This window comes from Canis aureus, chromosome 6 (assembly GCF_053574225.1).
Source record: "Canis aureus isolate CA01 chromosome 6, VMU_Caureus_v.1.0, whole genome shotgun sequence".
NCBI lineage: Eukaryota > Metazoa > Chordata > Mammalia > Carnivora > Canidae > Canis > Canis aureus.
Genome location: NC_135616.1, coordinates 11,489,560 through 11,511,675, shown reverse-complemented (window position 1 = coordinate 11,511,675; position 22,116 = coordinate 11,489,560). Strand labels below are relative to the sequence as shown.

Sequence of the window (22,116 nt, the reverse complement as noted above, 5' to 3'; positions counted from 1 at the left end):
TATGTTATATATAGTCATGTGAATCAGGATCAAATGATTTATTACTTGGAGTTTGCAGTATTAATATATACTATCTTCCTTAACCACCTTAAAACCAAATTTGGGTGTGGGTATTTTTTTAAAGACATTATTTATTTATATACTTACTTATTTTATGAAAAAATAAATAAATTTATTTGACACAAAGTGGGAGTGAGGGGGGTACTCTGGAGAACAAGCACAGGGAGAGGGAGAAGGAGAAGAAGGCTCACCACTGAGCAGGAGCCCAGGACAGGGCTTGATCCTAGAACCCTGGGATCATGACCTGAGCCAAAGACAGATGTTTAACCGACTGAGGCACCCAGATGCCCCTAAATTTTATTTTTTTAAAACCACCTTAAAAACCAAATTTTCTTTCTCATTATTGTGTATTAGACCCAAATCTTAATTTTAGACTTAGTTTCATTTTGGATTTCTAAAAGAATCACTTATATTTTTTACTTTAGCATCAGTCATTACAAGGTGGGGGGAACCCAAGAGATTGAAAGTATTTTTAAAAACCTGTGTTTCTGGGATTATTACAAATTGATGCAGATTTGTTTGTTTTGTTTTTAATTTTAGGCCGAGTTGAAGAAGCAAAATTAAAAGAGGCTCAGTTGCAAAATGAACTAAAAACACATAATATTGACATCCCTACAGCACAACAGGTATAGTTTCCATGTATAAGTGAAAGGCTTTTTTTATTAAATTATAGTCTCTAATTTTTTTTTACAATTCATTTTTTATTTACAGAGTAATGGGCACACTTGTTTTGGGGGTACCAAGACATGTGGATTGGTCTAGTCACTAGACATTAAAAGGGGCTAACAAAATGATACTTTTTTCAAAGAAATTGAAGTTTGTATTTCTAATTTAATGACACCAATAAGTGAAATTAATGATACAACAATTTGAGAACTGTGCTGAAAGGGCTTCATAAGCTATAACCAGTATACATGGTGGCAAAGAAAATGAGATAAAGTGACAATAGATTTCTTAAAACTCATGTTTTTTTTTATGTGTATAATGCTGTAGTTAGTTGCAAAGAGAAGTCCTATTGTAGGTTGTGTATTTCCTAAGATAATCAGTGAGGTGAAAACTTTACATTACTATAACCACATTGTTTTAAAGTGATGCTTGTTTAATAACTTTATATTCTTGAGTTGTCCAAATTGTTGATTTTTCCTGCTATCCTTATGGCTGTCTGGTACAGGAGTAATAGCCTTGTAGTTAATTTTTCTTTACAAATTACAGATGCCACACATTGAAGCACTTTTGAAAAGAAAGCTATCAGAACAGGAAGAACTGAGGAAAAAACCTAGAAGATCGTGTACTCTTCCAAACTATACTAAAGGCAGTGGAGATGTTTTGGGAAAGGTTTGTGTTTAAACCTTTTAAGAGGCAATCAGTACATTTTATTACGTTATTTTGTTTAAAATGTGTTTTAATGTGACATTATAATAAAATAGTGTTGATTTCTTTGTACTTTTTAATTTTTTCCCATAAATTTCTTGTTCTTATTACTATAGTAGGGATTTGGCAAAATTTAAAACAAATGCATAATTCCATAATTCTTATTTACTATTGAAGGCTATGGTAGAAATTAGCATGTTCAAGGCTTATTATCTACTTACAGATGCTTTCGTGTCATATGACTTTCTAGATAGCCAAGACCCTTCCATGTGCTCAGACTTGAGTGAGATAATGAAAGAAAAAGATTAGAATTTTTCTGAGTCTAATATTGTTAGAGAGTGAATTCTGGGATGTTCCTAGAACTTCAGAAAAAACAACAATAAGTTAATTGTTACTTGTTAAACTTTTCCATTTTAATATGCATCTCTCCTTTCTGCTTTTACCTCTGTTTTAAAATTGAGGAAGCTGGGATCCCTGGGTGGCGCAGCGGTTTGGCGCCTGCCTTTGGCCCAGGGCGCGATCCTGGAGACCCAGGATCGAATCCCACATCAGGCTCCCGGTGCATGGAGCCTGCTTCTCCCTCTGCCTATGTCTCTGCCTCTCTCTCTCTCTCTGTGACTATCATAAATAAATAAAAATTAAAAATAAAAAAATAAAATAAAATTGAGGAAGCTGAAAGTAAGGTACAGAAAGACTTTTTAGAAACTTGTCCAGGGTTACATAGCAAGCAGTTAAAATTGTAGAACATGGACTCAAGACCAGGAGTTTGACTCCAAAGTGTGTATGTTAATCACTGTTCTTTATGCCTGTGTACATACTACTTTTACAACCATTATTTTTTTTATAGTGTTTCTAGTTTTTGTATGAGGATATTGAAATTCAGAGAACTTAATTGTCAATATATAGTTATTAAGGGGCAGAACTTAGACATAAACCAAGGTTTCCCTGCCTTCAAAGTCCAGTGTAGTTTCTTTATAAGTGGTTCCCTAACATCACAGGCTAACTACACAGTGAAAATAGAGGGTAATGGTTACTCTAAAAATGTGTGGCCATGTTTGCTGTTGAAACCATGTTGCATGAATATGAAAATTGAAATATTCAGTTTTCAAATATGAAAATTGAAAAATTAAGATGAAAATTTAGGGCAGCCCGGGTGGCTCAGTGGTTTAGCGCCGCCTTTGGCCCAGGGCGTGATCCTGGAGACCCAGGATTGAGTCCCACATCGAGCTCCCTGCATGGAGCCTGCTTCTCCCTCTGCCTGCGACTTTGCCTCTGTGTCTCTCATAAATAAATAAATAATTTTTTTAAAAAGATATAAATTTATAAATTTTTAAAAAGATATAAAGATATAAATTTATAAAGATTTTGATTTATAATTTTTAAAATTTTTAGTCTTCAGAACCAATTTAAAAAATTTATAGAAAGAAACAGTTTATAGAAGAGGCAGTCCTGTGATTTAAGCATATAGATATCTATAGTTAGCCTGCTTTGGGGTACTAACATTCCACATTCAATGGTTATTTGATACAGAATTCTTAATAGATAAGATTTTACCAAAGCATAAAATAAATTTTCACAGAAGAAATGTATTTTGAAGTCTTTCATTCAAATATTTCTTATTACGTATCATGAAAATCTGGGGGAAACCTTTGGAATCTCATTTTATGTAAATTCTCCTCTGTCCTCTAAGACTACAAGCCCTCTTCTAACCATCAAGTGGAAGTTTTCTACTCCTTTCAAATCATACTTAATCTTCCTTGATTCCTCTTTTAAAAAATTCTTCCTGGTATTTATTCTAAAACTAGAATAAATGTGGAATATAGTAAGGGAAGGGACAAGAGGAGGAAATTTTCGCCTAGACATTATAAAGTAAATAATTTTGTAATTATGAATACCTCAGTTAAGTTGTATATTTTAGTCTTGCCCTCCTGAATCCCAAATACCTATAAATCCCATCTGTATTTCTTTCAAGTGCCATTCATCTGGTATCCCTGAGGAAAAATTGATAACATCCATGAAAAATGGCTAGAGTAGGCTCAAAAAAGTTGAAAAAAGTAGTTAAAGCTTAAATAAACAAAACATTGTATATGGGTACACAAGTAAAAAGATTGAGTTATATCTACAAAAGGATTAGGTTTTTGGAAAAGAAAATACTGTATTCTTAAGGAGAAACCTGTGTGTAGTTTAAGGAGAAAGTGTAATGTTAAGGAGAGCTTCTGCTCATAGCTTTACTTGAAATAATTACCCCATGGGCCGCCGGGCAGCTCAGTCAGTTAAGCATCCAACTCTTGATTTTGGCTCAAGTCATCATCTCAGGCTTGTGGGATCGAACCCACCCACGTTGGGCTTTGTGCTCAGTGGGAAGCCTGCTTGGGATTCTCTCTTCCTCTACCCCACTGCTTGTGCATGTGCATATTCTCTTAAATACCTGTCGTAACACTTGTGGTCACAAGTAGAATGAGATTAGTCACTTTGATTTGCTTCTTCTAATCCTTCCTTTGTTTGCTGGAACCTTTCCTTCCTCCCTCCCTCCCTTCCTTCCTTCCTTCCTTCCTTCCTTCCTTCCTTCCTTCCTTCCCTCCCTCCCTCCCTCCCTCTCTCCCTCCCTCCCTCCCTCCCTCCCTCCCTCTCTCTTTCCCTCCCTTCCTTCCCCTTCTTACCCTCTCTTTTCCTTCCTTCCTCCCTCCCTCCCTCCCTCCCTTCCTCTCTCCCCTCCCTCCCTCTCTCCCCTCCCTCCTTCCTTCCTTCCTTCCTTCCTTCCTTCCTTCCTTCCTTCCTTCCTTCTTTCCTTCCTTCCTTCCTTCTTTCCTTCCTTCCTTCCTTCCTTCCTTCCTTCCTTCCTTCCTTCCTTCCTTCCTTCCTTCCTTCCTTCCTTCCTGATTTTATTTATTTATTCATGAGAGACACAGAAAGAGGCAGAAACATAGGCAGACAGAGAAGCAGGCTCCCTGCAGGAAGCCTGTGCAGGAGACCCAAAGAGCGGTAGAGATATAGGCAGATGGAGAAGCAGGCTCCCTGCAAGAAGCCTGTGCAGGACTTGATCCCAGGACCCTGAACCAAAGTCAGACGCTCAGCCACTGAGCCACTTGGGTGCCCCAGGAACATTTTTTTCATCTTCATTTACATGTACTAGTTTCTTTGCATGTCTCTCTTCTTACCTTTATTCCACTAACGTCTAGAGAATTGGAATACAAGAGTAGATTTTTTGATGTTTCTAACAATGACACAACATTTTCATTGCTAGGGCAGGTTTTTGCTGGCTGGTCAGTTAAAAAGAATAAAGGGTAGATGTGACTGTACCAATGTAGTAAATGAGGTTTTAAAATTGGCCCAAACTTTTTAATGTTGTTAGACTGAGCAAAATGCTTGTGACTAAAGTATTTGTAAATAGGAGAGTAGCCATTTATCCTAAGTTCCAGTGTGTTCTTATAAGCAGAAATTATTATTTGTGACATTTAGGTTTGTTTTCAGAAAAGAATATTGGAATAAGATACCTACTTAAAAAGGTATGATATATACTTATTTCTAATCGAATCTTAATCTTCCATCTATTTAATATGTATATTATTTAAATGTATATTATAACTTTATCAAGACATCTCAATACTAAAGATACCAACTGTGAAAATTACATCATTAGTTAGCTGATAACATTGTAAATATTTTTTCTTGCTCATTTCTAAAATTACAGGAGTTTAATTTGTAGGACAGTTTTTCCAAAATTTAATAGCAGAATCGATGTTTAATATTCAAGCATGTATAGCTTGAGAATTTTTTAATTCTTATATTTCAGAAAAGTTTTTGCTATTTAGATGTAGGCTTCTTAAAATACTTAATATCAAATTTTTATATACTTAAAAGTTTTTTAATTGATTTTTAAAAATGGCTTATAGATTGCACACCTGGCACAAATTGAAGATGATAGAGCTGCAATGGTTATTTCTTGGCATCTGGCAAGTGACATGGACTGTGTAGTCACCCTGACCACTGATGCTGCACGTCGCATCTATGATGAAACCCAAGGTCGTCAGCAGGTCTTGCCCTTGGATTCTATTTATAAGAAGACTCTTCCAGATTGGAAAAGGTTAGAAAAAAGTGGGAGTGATGATTTTTTTCTGAAATATCTTTTCTGTTAACAAAGGGCTTAATTTTAAAATGGTTTCTATAAAAGATGCCTAAAACTGAGCAGGGACTCAAATTATCTAGATTATTTTTATCTTCATTACAAATGTGTATACTTCATGAAAGTGGGTATTGCAGTGTATTTACTTATATATGCTGGCCATATTTAATTTGCCAAGTAAATCTTACTTGTATATAAGTTACGTGGACACATACAAACCCAAAGAAGATTTTTGGCTTTTACATAGGAAGGATGTCAATATCATTGATGAAATATGAAACTCTTTTATTTGGAGTAAGGGTATAGATGAATGTGTTTTGTCCTGTTTGTCCATTGAAGATAAGTAGTCATGTTTTAGGTAGAGAAGATCCCTATTGGAACTGCCAGTAACAAAGTTGAAATGTAAGAGACTATCTAGTTAGAATGTTTTATTATTTTGGTTTAAGTAATTATTTCCTCATTTACTTTTCAAAATATGTTTTTAGGGAATAACCATGCAAACCAATTAGGCATTTTTTTTATCTAAATTTAAAAATACTTTATATATAGTCTGATTTTGACCTTAAAACACTGGAAGGAAATGCTAACAAAACAAAAAAATGTAGAACAGTATTGTTAATTTTCTCAGATTCCTAAACAAAACTTTACAATTGGGTAGGAATAGGGCCTATAAGGAGAATAGGAACTCTAATATATTAAGAGCTTACTGTATTATTAAACTAAATGTAATTCATTGTAATCTAAAAATAGTTTTAGGAAACAACCAGAATTTGAACTCAAATCTATCAGTTTCTAAAAACTCCTGCTGTATTACTGGTCAGTACCCATTTTAAACAGTATTGGAAATCTAGTCAGATCATAATTCCTGTATTCATAATACTTTTTGTGTGAATAGTTTTTCCCTTTGGGGGCGCTTCTTTTATCATAGGAATCTGTGAAGACAAAGTTAAGAATCTTTGATTTAGGGAAAATATGGATTTGGTATTTAGGACTAATGTTTGCACTAGAAACTAATTATCATCCTGTCTGTTCCTGGTGTTGTAGCTCTTATTGAGATTGAGTTAATTAGCTCCTAGAACCACCCCTACCTACCCTCCAGCACTCATACTTTCAAGACTTGTGAAAAGCTATGCCACATGGAACCATGAGAAAGGTCCTGACACTCCAGTCAGCCTCCACTTCTTGAATATCATTGTTTTCTCTGGGCTTCAGTTGTTCATTTTGTACTGTGTGGGAAGGGACAGGGAGCCAGAGTACCAGATCTGTCTCCCTCACGTGGATATCTTCCCCTGTCCATACTTGGGCCACTCTCCACATAATATAGTCATATTATTGGCATCCCCATTTAGGGCTAGCTTTAGAGGCTGCTTTTCTTTTTCCCTTGTGAAACTCAACAGTTAGTTTATATTAATTTTAGTAGACAGATAAAACTAAGTAGATACTCTTATATAGTAAATATTCTCATTTCTAAGAGTGTAATAGGTAATCATTAGGAGTGCCACTTGTGGATGGGGAAATGATTTAAGTGATCACAATACTGATAAGCAATATATACATACTATTTTATATATTTTTTTTATTAGAAGTATATTTTTAATATATTTTTAAATTTTCTTTTTATTCAGACCTCTACCTCATTACCGAAATGGAAAATTGTATTTTAAACCCATTGGAGATCCAGTCTTTGCCCGAGATTTGTTAACATTTCCAGATAATGTAGAACATTGTGAAACAGGTAAAGGAAATTATGGTGACTTTTTAAAAAAGATGTTACACTTATGATCCAGATATACAAATTACTGGTTGTAGAAATTTATGTTCTTGTTTATTTAATAAGTTATAGTTTTATCAATATTTTAATCTTATTTTTTCTTGTTCAAGTGTTGAATAAAATTCTAATGTTACTATTCTTCCTAAGAAAATTTTGTAATGTGTTAATATTTTAATATAGCCAAAAAGGATGTCATAATTTTTTAAATTTAATTTTTTAGTATTTGGTATGCTGTTAGGAGACACCATTATTTTGGATAATTTGGATGCTGCCAATCATTATAGAAAAGAGGTATGTATTTGAGGATTTTTTTTTAATTTGTAGCTCTAATTTTAATGTATATTTTTAAAGCTTAACATACTAGGACCCTATATAGAAATAATTTTATGATAATGTTCACATGACTAACCTTGTCAAAACTGATTTAAATCCTACAAATTGACAAGCAGTGCAAAAATGGGTATAATATATGAATGAATGGGCCAAGAAACAACTTCAAATGAGACATGTTTTTGGGATTTGAAATTTTCCAAAATTCAAAGCCAGTAGCTACTATTGATGATAGTATTGGAAAAAGAGTATTCTCAGATAATGTTGGTGGAAATGTAATTTGGTGTAACTCTTATTTGTTGTTAGGACTGCTGTGATAAAGTACTACAGACTAAGTAGCTTAAATAATAGAAATTGATTGCCTCACAATTTTGGAGGCTTGAAATCCAAATTCAAGGTATGAGCAAGATTGATTCTTTGTGAGAGCTATGAAGCAAGGGTTTGTTCCAGGCTTCTCTCCTTGGTTTGTGGATGGTCATCTTCTCCCTGTGTCTGTTCATATCTATGCCTGTCTATATCCCCTTCTTATAAAGATACCACTTAATAGATTAGTACCTAACTTTATGACCTCATTTTAACTTCGCTATTTCTATGAAGACACTTATCTTTAAGGTCATGTTTGGAGAAATTGAGGGGTTAGGACTTCAACATTGGAATTTTGCAGGACAAAACTCAACTAATAACACCTTTGAAGGGCAGTTTGCAATATAAATGTTTCAGTTATCTATTGCTACCTACCAAAACACTGCAAAAATTAGTGGCTTTAAACAATAACAACATATTAGTTCTCAGGTCCCTGTGGACATCTCTGAGTAGTGTTAGCTAGTTGCAGTGGTGGCTAGTTACACTTAGAATGGTGGGAGCTCCAAAGTGCCTCACTCACACAGTTGGCAGTTGGTGCCAGTTAACTTTCTGGGAATTCAGCTGCATCTGGCAACAGGCTCAGCTGGCTCTGTCTTCTGGGATTACTGTTTTCACACACATCTCTACCCCAGGGTGCTGTAGTATAATGCCATTAAGAATTTTTAGAAATTCTTATCTACTTAAGAGAATCTAAGGAAGCAGTGCCTTAAACCTGAGGTCATAACAAAGGGACATCCTTAACCTCAGGATATATTTTACAAGGTGGGCACTGTATTTTACTCTTAGTTCTGAGGCTCTCCATTTTGGTCACAGAACAAGCCAGAGATAAAAATCACCCAGCACATCCAAGATTAGAAGTATTTCCTCAAAATTATTTTTATTTCTTTATTATCTTTATTAATTTCCTTGACATTAGTTCCTGTTTTTATCTATCTCCCACTCATACTGACTAGATGATATTGGCTACTGCCCAGGCATTGAGCTATAAGCTGGCAGACTTGGATCTCTCCAAGTGAAGATATATATAAGAGTATAAAAGATTTTATAATGAGAAACATTGGAAACAATTTTAAATGTCCATCATTTAGGATTGGACAACTCCATTATAGTAATTTATACAGTAGAGTATATGTTGCTGTTTAAAAAGTATAATAAGTTTTTATGTCCTAACAAAGAAGGTATACAAAATATATTTTGTTGAAAAGGTTAAAATCATGTATAAAATGATTCTTTCTTTTAAAAAATAAGCTTATGGTGGTGAGGGGACAGCCAAAATGGGTGAAGAGGAGTGGGAGATACAGACTTCAAGTTATGAAATGACTAAATCATGGGAATAACAGACACAGCATAGGAATATAGTCAATTATACTATGATAGCAATGTACGGTGACAGATGGTAGCTACATTTGTGGTAAGCATAGCATAAAGCATAGAGATGTGGGATCATTATGTTGTACACTTGAAACTAATATAACATTGTGTATTTCCTATACTCAGAAAAAAAATTAATTTAAAAATATATGAGTTATGTACTCTAAACAAACCGAAGAATGTATTTTATACTGTTGGATATACTTAAGTTATCACTTCTGTTTTACTTTTAAGTTTTACTTACGAAAAAAGAAATCTCAAGGAGGGCCTTTCAGAGCACTGTTCTCTAGAGGTTTAATAAAATAATACATATAAAGCATTAAGCATAGAGTCTGGAATATGGTAAAATTTCATTAAAGTTCTCTTTGTATCTGAGATCCAGGGGTCTTGAATTTTTGTAATACACAGGAAGGATTACATTTAATGAGTATAGTGTTAGGAGCTTGGAATTACCAAGTGATAAACATGTATGAAAAATATAGGTTTGTGAGTTACTATAACTAAAAATGAGTAAGAATGTTTGCGGTTACATAAGAGAAAACAGGCCAGTTTAAAATATAAGCCAGTATCTATAGAAAGTGTATTCTAGAATCGTGGATACCTTAGAGATAATATATACTCTCACTTTATAAATGAGAAACTTGAAGTTCAAAACAAATAATGAAGCTGTACTAAATCACACCAACTTATGGCAGAACTAGAACCATCAGAGAAATTTTCCTTTGGACCCAGTTAAGAAGAAATAAATGTACCCTGATTTACGAGAGCTAAATTAGTGAGATATTGAAAATTATGCAACTAATTGGGGAATAGTATTTGATATTTTCATGAATGTTTCCATGGGAACCTAATAATGGCTATAATATACTATACCAGAAAATAGTTGTGGATGGAGAAGCTACTATATTCTGGTAGTGATTAGCATATTTATATATCCTGATTTACAGAGTAGAAACCATGCCCATTAAATGTCACGACAATATAGAATCTACTAGGAGAAGATGAGAAACTTACTAGTGAGGATAGAATTAACAAATTTGGATAATAACTAAGGTTCTACTTATTCAACATTTGGACACTTGACTATATGAGATACAGTGGATGCAATTACATGTTGAACAACTGGCTCTCTGGTCAGTGGGGTGATGAGACCCTGGTTTGTAGCTTTTGCCCATGGTGTATTCCTATCATGGCCGATTTCCAACTGCCTATGTGCAGCCATTGAATGAAGTGCTCAAGAAGATTGGCTCTCATGACCCAGTAAATTCTTGCTCCAGCACATCATCCAGGCACAGTGGGTTATACAGAGATGGACTAGACAACTCAAATTCTTGCAGAGATTAACTAAAAGGCTATTTCTGGCTATATATATCATTAGAGTATGTATCTTAATGTTTGAACTGGCAAAAAAAGTAAGGTTTCTAAGTGATGGTAGAACTCAAAGATAAATAGAACAAGCCAGGTTTTGCTTAGAGAACATGTGTCAAACTAATTGAAATTGAGCTCAGAGAGTAGGAAATTGAGTGTCTCAGAGGACAGGAAACAAAACCCAGGGCTTTAATCAGAGTGGGGAATCTGATTCCCAATAACCGGGTCCCCCAAAGGGCTAACCCTTAGTATAAGTTGAGCAAAAATCCTGCCATTTCCATTTCAACTCCCAAGTGCCTCTGCAGACTGCAAGATAATTATCGCTCTTGAACCTTGGCACCAGGTAGAAAAGGAAAAACAAAACAAAACAGGTTGTTTTCCCAGAGAATTCATCAATATCAATAAATTGGCCTTTGTTTGCAACCAGCATTCATAATACTTGAATGGTCTGAAAAATCTCAAGGTAAACATTTGGTTTCACATGGTGCTGGACTGGTAGTGTCCTTAGATACCTGATTGGAGGAAACACAGATTATCCCTGGAAGAATTCATCTTTATCTTAGACCTGAAGTAATTTCCATATTGAACATTAAAGCAAATATTTTTAAAGTGTATTTAATATAATTTAAGAAAAGTGTTGAAAATGAGAAAAGAGCAAGTTGACTTGAAAAAATAAATAGAGCTTTGTTAAAACTAGAAAATATACATTAAGAAAAATAAGATTCTCACTGGGAAGGTTAAACAGCTTAAGAGAGAATTAGTGAATTGGAAGCTAGGTCAGAAAAATTGTCCAGACTGCAGCCCAGAGAGAAGGAATGTAAGAGGAGCAGGTTGAGAGTCATGGACACAATGAGAAAATCCCAAATAGTAAATAAAGTAATCAGAGTGCCAGAGTGGAGGTAGAAAAGGATCATAAGGCAGTATCTGAAGAATCTAATGGGTGAAAACTTTTTCGAATTGGTGAAAAACACTGATCCATAGCTTTAAAAAAGAATGTAGAGGTGCCTGGGTGGCTTAGCTGGGTGAGCATCTGACTCTTGGTTTTGGCTCAGGTTGTGATCTCATGAGTCATGGGATCAAGCCCCACATTGGGCTCTACACTCCGCATGGAATCAGCTTGAGGATTCTTTCCCTCTGCCCCTCCCTGCACTCGCTCTCTCGCTCTCTCTAAAATAAATAAATCTTTTAAAAAATTAAGAATGTAATAGAATATATGACAAAAGCTGGTGCATTATTTGTTCCTCGTAATTGGTGTAGCAAATACTGATTGCTTTGCTTCTTAAGTTTCTAATCAAGTCTTGTAATTCTACCAGTTAAGTACTATTGGAAAGCTTTTCTGAGAAAAGGCTTTTATAGCATCCCTTTGTAATACTGTTTTTGCTAGTGTTACTGTTTTCCCTTCCTCAATACTTTATGCCATTTGCTACTTCAACCTGTCAGCTCCTCTGTTTATTCTACCCCCACTCCTAGTCCCCACAACAGTGTTGAATAGGCATTTCCCAGAGCCATTGGACTGTTGCTCACTCACTGAATTTACAAAAGCTGTTATTACCATTTTTGTCCTAATTGAGTGCTTAGAAAGGTAGAACTGTAAGACTGAAGGACACTTTGAGAGTTGAAATTGTCCATGGAAATAATATTTGCAGAATTGTTGTAGAAGGGAGCCAGACTGTCCTTTTTACTGGAGGCTTGTAACTCCTACTGTCAGTCTGTTAACAAGAGAATGGACAAGTCTATAAATTTGAGTGTGTGTTAATTTAATATGGCATCAAATCCTTAAAAATATGATCTGAGTTCTGATAAATGGATAGTACATGATTCCAGTTTGTATTTTTAATGTTCACTTTAAGAAAACATATTAAATCCAAACTAAAACTAAAAAAGATGTGATTGTAGTAAAACAAAATTATAGTAAAACAAAAAGATTGATTTCACCAAAGAGTTTTTTTTTTTCACCAAAGAGTTTATCATAGATTTTCCTCATATAGTCATCTTATTGCATTTAAATTTTCTTTTTAAGATTTTTTATTTTTGAGTAATCTCTACAGACCCAACATGGGCTCAAACTTAAAACCACAAGATCAGGAGTCCCATGCTTTACCAGCTGAGCCAGTCAGGACCCCCTGCATTTAAATTTTTTTTAAGTATCCACTTCAATGGGAAAACATTTGTAAAGTACCTCTGGAATTATATTAAAAGAATAAATACTAGTTATGATTTTATGTTATATTTTTTCATTTATATTTTTCATTTTTAAAAATCAAATTTAATATTTTTATAATTCAGACTACGCCCAATATTAGATTGAATTAGGTATTTTTACATATTGTTAAATTATATTCTTCAATCATTTTTTAGTATATGTGTTCTATTTCATTGTATGGATGTACCCTAATTTATGTAACTTGTTGAGACATGCAAGTTTCATATCTTTTATTAAAACAGTGTTTTAGCGCAAATTGTTCACATCTGTGATTTTTCTTCAGAATAAATTCTTAGAAGTGAATTGCTGGGTGGGTCTTGCAAAACCAAGCTTTTTAATACTTACTATATTTCCTTTGAGAAAGGCTGTCTCAGAATAGATTAGTACAAGAAGACTTTCTCCCTAGGTCTCCCAACATTTCAGTGTGTGGTATGTCTTAACATTCTGAGTAGTCAAAAGATCTTACTTGAATTCCGCCTCTCTCATTTTACATTTTATTTTTGTCTATTTCCTAGGCCTTTTTTGAAAGACCATTCTTAGAGATCATGAAATACTAAATCCAATGTCTTTCTTTTATTGTCCGACTTCTCTGAAGCATCTAATTCTTCACTAACCCTTCCTACTTCGCACTCCATGACTTAGGCTTTACTACGTAATTCTAGTCATCCCAACTCTGACATTACTAGCTCTTTTTCTTCCCATAGTTGAGATCATGGTATTATCTCTAAAGATTAAGCCTGTGCTTTTCTGTATTCTTCAGTCTCATATCCTCTTTTTGCTCTCCCTTGGTCATCTGGAAAATTTGTATGTATCTAATAGAAGGAAACTGAGGTAGTGATGCTGTGCTTTTCAGATCATGGCTCTCTGGCTTCTCTCTTCCTTCTTATTATCAATTAAGCCGTCAGTTTGACTGTTTCCATTTGCATTGTCGCTATTCCAGTGTAGGTTGACACAAGAAGTAATTAATTCATCTGGCCTGCCTCTAGGTTGTTACACCCAGTTCATCTTATATTTCACTAGCTTATTTTGTGAAAATACTACTGTGATCATGTCATTACTAATCTTAGAACCCATAGTGATTTGCTCATTCTTAAAACAATTGAGATACATTTTATAGGCTCACTAATTAATATTCATTTGCTTACAATAGGTTGTTAAAATTACACACTGTCCTACACTGCTCACCAGAGATGGAGATCGCATTCGAAGTAACGGAAAGTTTGGGGGTCTTCAGAATAAAGCTCCTCCAATGGATAAACTTCGGGGAATGGTATTTGGAGCTCCAATACCAAAACAGTGCCTGGTCTTAGGGGAACAAATAGGTAGGTTGAATAAGTACTTAAATAACAATTTCTCATTTGATTTCAATCCTTTGGGGCTTATGTATTTCAATCCTTTCATGTTTTTCTAACATGAAAAATTAACCAGTAAAAATACGAATACAATGTTTTTATCAACTACTTTTTTATGTCAGGTAGTTTTGAATTATATAGAAGGTAGGGACTAGATTACAACTAAGAACTTTAATTTTAGGGTGTATGACACGTGACCTCCCTCCCCAGTTTCCCTTCTGCAGGCCTTTCCCCTTTACAAGAGGTCGGTCCCCTGCAGGCTGTTTGCTCTTTTATATAGTTATAATATGCTTGGGTATCTACTTTTGTAGCAAGAAAGTCATTGTCATTATTAGCTTTAAAAATGTTTTTGACTACTCTAAACACCTCTTAGAAGCAGAATCATATACGGTTATTTGTCCTTTTGTGACTGGCTTATTTCACTTAGCATAGTGGCTCCCAGATGCATCTGTGTCGTAGCATGTGTCAGAATTTCCTTTCTTTTTAGGCTGAATAATATTCTCCTGTATCCATATACTTCATTTTCTTGTTAACTTTTATTAAAGCATTATATGCACATAGAAAAGTATACACTTGGTAAACACATAGCTTGATAGATTTTCACAAAATGAGCACTGCTCCTGTATTAAGGAATAGAATATGATAGATCCCACAGAAAGTCTCTTGTGCACTCTTCTGTCACTGCCCAATCCCCTCTCAAAAGGATAACAACTTCCTTGACTTAAACAGTATGTCTGTTTTCATAACTTACGTAAATGGAATCATGCAATACATACTTTTTTGCGTATCTGACTTTGTTCATTCAATGTATGTATGTTAGTTATTCATTTTCATGGCCAGATAATATTCCATCGTATAAATATACTGTAGTTTATTTCTTTATTCTGTTGTTAAGGAACTTGGATAGTGTTCAGCCTGTGATTATTACCTCAGCCACCAGCAATATTAATATCAATATTAATATTTAAGTAATAGCTGGGAAAGATGGTGAGAAGAAGGTTGTTTTGTATTCTTTTATGATATGATCAGTCAGGTACAGCTGAAAGAGGAGATCCAGGAGAGGCTCAAGAAAACCATGTGTAGTATACTCACAAGTCTTAGAGACAGGAGGCATACCATACCACTCAGGACCATAGGGAAAAACACAAGTATGGTGAGGAGACAGAAGACCAGAGCAAGGAGAGTGCTTAGGCTACAGCCTTTATTGAGGTTTCCATAGGAAAAACAAGGCATGGCAGGGCAAACAGCTTGGGATCAACTACTATGAATAATTTCAATGGGCTTTGGGCTGTAGATCTGATCTCTAGGCAAGGGATGATGATTAAGGCAAAGGAATACTGCTGCTTGGGGTGCACAAGCCAAATAGAAGAGGTTTGGCTCTAGATTGGTTAGTTTGCATGCTAATTGGCCAGCCCCATAAGGGGCAGTCTTTACCCAGTCAGAAAGGTTTTTTTAAGATGCTAAAGCATCATAATACACAGAAAATTAAAATCATATATGATACCAAGGCTGATGCTTCTGTTTATGATGGCAATGCATGCAAAAATCTCTGTAGACAGTAAGTGAACATCTACACAAACTGATTTTAAAAAAATCAAAAAACAATTCAGCAGGACTAGTGAATCAATATAAAAAGCCTCAACTCATGTCACTCTAGCACTAACAGCTCATGGCAGTGGTTCCCAAGCCAAAAAGAATTATCTGTGGAACTTTAAAAATGCTCAGCTGTCATACTGACAATTTTCAGTTTACCTGGGCTTCTGAATGTTAGTATAACAGTGTGAAGCATCATCTGTAGATCTTTGGAAAGGAAACATTTAATTAAAGATTTTGTGGGTTATCAAATATGTAAAGTTAACAGATAATGCAAGGGTTTCAAAAATACAACAGTTACATATCTTTCTTGGTAAATATCTTCAAAAATACACTACACATACCAACTAATGATTCAGCATTAAGAATTCAAATATTAGGGGCACCTGGGTGTCTTCAGTCGGTTGAGTGTTAACTCTTAATATCTGCTCAGGTCATGATCTTAGGGTCCTGAGATTGAGCCCCCCTCAGTGGGGCTCTGCACGTAGCAGGCAGTCTGATTGGGGTTCTTTTCCTCTGATCCTCCCCCAGCATGTGCGTATGCTCTATTTCAAATAATTAATAAATCTTTTTTAAAAACTCTCAAATATTAATTTAAAAAAAATCAAATGAGATTATTCAAGATTATTGGTATATATAAAATATTTCTGGTTGTAAGTCAATAGCAAACAGCCCTGACCACTTTAAGCATGATGGGAACGTACTGGCAAGAAATTGGAAGAAATCACAGATTCAAAGGAGATTGGAAACCGCCAAGATAAAATCAAGGATGACTCTGTGGCATTCAGCAACCTTGAATTCCTTGTACCTAGACCTCAGTTTGCATTTTGTAACATGACTCAGACTTTGCACTCCTAGGCAAGGGAAATTCCTTCTCAATCAGCTAGCCATAGTAAAGTGCAGATAGACAAGAACTTTGAGAAACCTCTTTCTTGTATATCGTGGGATTATTAGAGAAAAAGCAATTTATCACCACAAAAATTGTCTACTACTAGCACAATTAAAAGCAAAGTGTCTTCTAAGTAATTATCCCTATACGGTGTTTTGCATTACAGTATTTGATACGAGATATGAGCAAATAAAATCAGCATAAAACAAAAAATAAGTATGTACATGTTATAAAGTAAGATGATTAAAAAATAAGATCTCGAGTAACATGTAAATACATGATTTTTTTTCATTAAAAAGCAAAGACACTTTGATTTTTAAAAATCTGGTCCTGGGATATATAAAAATTCTGTCATTTGTCATTTGTTGGGTGCTTAATATATGTCAGAAAGTATAGTAAAGTTAGATGAAGTGAATAAAAAGAGAACTTTGTGGCAATTTAAGTAAGTGACCTACACAGTCCACATGATTAGTAAACTATAAAACAGGAATATCTTCTGTAAAGGCTGTGTCTCTCTATGACACTCCTTTATGTTCTTTACAAGGAATCTCCTAAACAAAATATAAATTAAAATAATTAACAAAAATGTCATGTAAATATTAAATAGAAGAAATCACCAGTAACAAGTATTAATCCCAAAGCTGACCTCAAGGCAAAGGCACTAGAAGTGCAAAGATAAATTCATTTTGATGAAAGGATGTATTCCACACTGCAGGTACAAAACTAAATAAACTTGATGCAAAAAATACAGAACCTAAATTTTTAAACTAGTAATAATAGAAACATTGTTTTGAGGAACAGTTTTTCTGTGATAGGTTATTGGTCAAATACGCAATGAATTACCACGTCTAATAAGTATTACCAGTACTTTCTTCGGTATTTATAGAGTATGTCACAAAAATTGGTCATGAGGGAACCCTGGGTGGCGCAGCGGTTTAGCGCCTGCCTTTGGCCCAGGGCGCGATCCTGGAGTCCCGGGATTGAGTCCCACGTCAGGCTTCCGGTGCATGGAGCCTGCTTCTCCCTCTGCCTATGTCTCTGCCTCTCTCTCTCTCTCTCTCTCTGTGTGACTATCATAAATAAATAAAAAATTTAAAAAAAAATTGGTCATGATTTCAGAGAATCAAATTGCTACTCAGCTATAATGAGACTATAAATTTTAAAAAGCAAATCTTATATAGGAGGCATTTTGTAGAATAATGTATTAGAACTTTAAAAGTAATTATTCCTTTCATCCCAAAGTAACTACCCCAAATAGTGGACATTTAGAAAAAAATATTTCATCAAAAAAGAAAAAGCTTAAGTGAGCATTACAAATCAGACTTAGACAAGACAGCTGAGATCAAATATCAAATCTATAAGCTGAATGCTTTTATTATTAAATGAGAAAGCAAATTAACTAAGCATTCAAGTCAAATGATAGGAAAAATATATTTCAAGAAACAAGTACAGCCAAATGAATTAGAAGAAGAAAAAACCTTGTACTGAATATGCAATTCCTAGAGATGGTCTTTAGGCAGGAACAAATACAAGAAGAATGTTGGCTCAGAGGATCTATTTAGACATAGAGAAATCTAATTTCTTAGGTTTCTATAACATTTTAAATACATTTAGCATCTCTAAATAAAATGGACTAAATTATAGAAAATTGCAGATGAACAAAATTGCTTCAAATAAGGCAGAAAACTTACATAGACCATTACCTGAGAAAGTGTTCAAACAGTTCATCCTTAAAGTTTTATAAGTAAATGTTTAATATATACTGTTGTATAATATAAATATGAATAATATCCACATCATCTTATGAAATTAATAACAAACCTATTTCCAAAAATAGAGAAAAAGAAAACTAGGAATGCCTGGGTGGCTCAGTGGTTGAACGTCTGCTTTTGGTTCAGGGCATGATCCCGGAGTCCTGGGATTGAGTACTGCATCAGGCTCTCCGCAGGGAGCCTGTGTCTGCCTTTGCCTATGTCTCTGCCTCTCTTTCTGTGTCTTTCATGAATAAGTAAATAAAATCCTTAAAAAAAATTTTTTTTGATATTAACCACTCTTCAGCTATATTCAGGAAGTTCTTAGTACAGTTAAATAGAAATGAGTTTAATATTGAAAGGAACAGTTTAATGGCTTTACATACAATGATTTTGGCCGAGATGTATCTGTGCATGACTAGCTTCTTTGCTTCTGGTCCGTACCCTAGTGTTCTGCCTTCAGAAGAGCTTCCTTGATGACTCTACCTGAAATTAGAAGAGCTTTTTGATACAGAAATACTAAAAGAAATGAGGAAAGAAAATATAGTTAATTTTTATAGTTAATTTTTTTAAGTTTGCATAAAATTTTAAAGCACTGTGAGGAAAACAGGCAAATGACAAACTGGGGAAAAATTGCAACATATGGTAGACATAGGTGTTATAGCCCTACTATTTAAAGCAACCTTTAAAAATCAAGAAAAAAGTTTATGGAAAAATAGGTGACATAAATAAGCAGTTGTCAGTGGAATAATAATAGTTAATATTTGAAGGCTTACTTATGTATTAGATACTTTTTAAGCTTGTCACTGGAATGATTTCATTTACTACTGCTCTCCTCATTTGATAGATGAGGATGTTGAGGCTTGATCAAAGGTTAGAGAACTTCCCCAAGTTTAGAACAATATACGTATTCAGCACGGCAAAGTGGAAGAGTAGAAAGAAAATTGTTTTATTTCTGGATTAGATAAGGTAATTTTCTTCTCCATTATCCTTTTCTATATTTTTTCCAGATCTGACCGAACAGTGTATTTATAATCAGAAAGGTTCTAATTGCTTTTAATACTCACATTCTTTGAACCGTAATTGATCTTCTGAGGAATATGCTTAAATAAACCATCTGACATACACACAAGACTTTTTTCTTCAACTCAGATGAATATTTGAGAATAGCACTTTTTTTCAAACTAAACATAAGAAATGTCAAGTGCTTTAGTTGAATTTAGAATCTGGGAAATGCCTATTAAAATGTTAAAAGGAAAGTGGTTAGAACATATAAATGCAAATATCATATATGTTAAAAATAAAACCTGCAAACTTTGTAGAATGAAAAACGAGAAGAAAGTAAGTTGATAGACCTACTGATTTTTTTCCTAACCTTCCTTTTCTATATTACTCCAAGTTTTTTATAGAGATCTTATAAGTAGAAATACTTCTTAAAAAAATTAAAATAACTCTGGATATTGCAGAAGCCAAGATATGAAAGAAAAAGTTATTAATAGCAACTGAAGAAAAATCCTTTTAAAATAGCCAATGATTAAAAAAAAAATAGCCAATGATTAGTTAATATATAATTTATAAATGTGACATTAACACTTTTATTATGTCCATTTATTTCAAATATGTATTATATGTGTGGCCAGTTTAGAGATTATTATAGCATACCTAATTTATTCTACTTCTCAGTTATTACTCTCCATTTATTTTGTTGTTACTGTTTTTTTTTTAAGATTTTATTTATTTATTCATGATAGACAGAGAGAAAGAAAGGCAGAGGGAGAAGCAGGCTTCACGCAGGGAACCCAACGCGGGACTCGATCCCGGGACTCCAGGATCGCGACCTGGGCCAAAGGCAGGTGCTAAACTGCTGAGCCACCCCCCCAGGGATCCCCTGTTGTTACTGTTTTAAGTAAAGCCACTCTTGATGTTTTTAGATGTAGTGACCAAGATTATTTAAGTGCTGTAGTATTCAGGGCAAGGATATTTTGTTTTGTTCTATTATGGAAATAAATAGAGCAGTAACAATGAGCTCCCATGGACCTACCATCTAGGCACTCGTATTTCATTCATAATCTTCTTGTCTCACAACTTGCCTCTCACCACCTCTCCCCATGTGGATTATTTTGGAACAAATCAGAGGTTCTACTGTATTTTCTCATTTTTTCTTAGTCATAAGGGCTTACCATGTTTTTGCTGAATAAAATTCTTAGAATCATGTAGGGCATAAATGTTTGAAGAGATCTAAATATTTAGTAAAGTCTGCATTCCCATCTAACTTCTTGAATCTTCTATTAGTAAAAAAGTTGCTTCTGCCTTCTAAGCAAACCTTGAATACTTGACTAATACCAGCCCTTCAGCTGTACTTTCAATTCCTTTATATTATTTTTGGTAGCTTTGCATAGGAGGTCATTCATCAGGATACATTGAAATAATCTGTATTTTCTTGAATATGTATCCTACAGAAGTTAATGCATTGTATTTTGAGCTTTATATGAATTAATTTTTTAAAGTATTTTTCTATTTTCATAGGAAAAAAACATGTTTTTTCCCCTTATAAGGTAATTGAAATTTTTAGGCAACATATAAGACCTTAAAAATCATTTATAGCCGAAACTAAATGTGAATTTTGAATTTTTGTCTTTGGCAAAATTTTGTTAAATGCATTAGGAAAGACTTTTATAGACACCATGATAAACAGAAGTTCCATTTCATGTACAAAAAATTCAGGGTTGATAAGGCATATTAAATTAAGCTGCTAAGGGGTACCTGGCTGGCTCAGTTGGTGGATGCAAGTCTTGATCATGGGGTTGTGAATTTGAGCCCCATGTTGGGCATAGAGATTACTTTTCTTTTTTTTTTAAAGCTGTTACTGTCTATCTTCCACATAAAATATGAATCTACTGTTAGTGCTGCATTTAATGGGAAATATTTAACATTCCATCTTATAAAATACAGGACCACTGTCAATTAAAGTGCTTGAATATACTAATTTCTTGGGTTTTTAAAGTTTGGAAGAACCTCATAACTAACTTATTAGGAATAGGATATCAGACTCTTGACTAGAGAGAACAAATTCATGGTTCCCAAGTGGAAAGGGAGGGGCGGGAGATGGGTTAGTTAAATAGGTGATAGGGATTAAGGAGGGCATTTGGGATGATCACCTGGTGTTTTCTGTAAGTGTTGTATTACTATATTGTACACCCAAAACTAGTATTACACTGTATGTTACATAGAATTTAAATAAAAACTTTTTGGGACACCTGGGTGGCTCAGCGGTTTAGTGTCTGCCTTTGGCCCAGGGCGTGATCCTGGGATCCCGGGATCAAGTCCCACATTAGGCTACCTGCATGGAGCCTGCTTCTTCTTCTGCCTATGTCTCTGCCTCTCATGAATAAATAAATGAAATCCTTTTTAAAAAATAAATTAAAACATTTTTTAAAAAAAGAAATAGAATATCAAGCCCTAATGGCCTGAAGTTTTGTGTATTGTCTTCTGAAGAAGGACAGCATCACTGATAAACAAGTCTGACATAATTTTGTAACACATTCACATACTAAATAAGTATTGTTTTGCA

The 22,116-nt window shown here is 34.4% G+C and overlaps 1 protein-coding gene across 11 annotated transcripts in view; it reads left to right on the top strand.

The window, feature by feature from the left end:
* The window catches only part of SMCHD1 (structural maintenance of chromosomes flexible hinge domain containing 1), a 146,357-nt gene that overhangs the window by 109,731 nt on the left and 14,510 nt on the right, over nt 1–22,116 (top strand). For 10 of the 11 annotated variants that reach the window (XR_013381228.1, XR_013381227.1, XR_013381226.1 and 7 more), the window contains exons 40-45: nt 601–686; nt 1,273–1,395; nt 5,325–5,515; nt 7,180–7,289; nt 7,546–7,616; nt 14,111–14,282. Coding sequence is in view for 5 of the 11 variants with exons in the window: in XM_077900179.1 (XP_077756305.1) it covers nt 601–686; nt 1,273–1,395; nt 5,325–5,515; nt 7,180–7,289; nt 7,546–7,616; nt 14,111–14,282 (753 nt within the window). In the remaining 6 variants the exon portion in view is untranslated. Of the gene's footprint in view, nt 1–600; nt 687–1,272; nt 1,396–5,324; nt 5,516–7,179; nt 7,290–7,545; nt 7,617–14,110; nt 14,283–22,116 lie in introns of those variants that run through there. The other variant, XM_077900181.1, reaches the window with a different exon arrangement.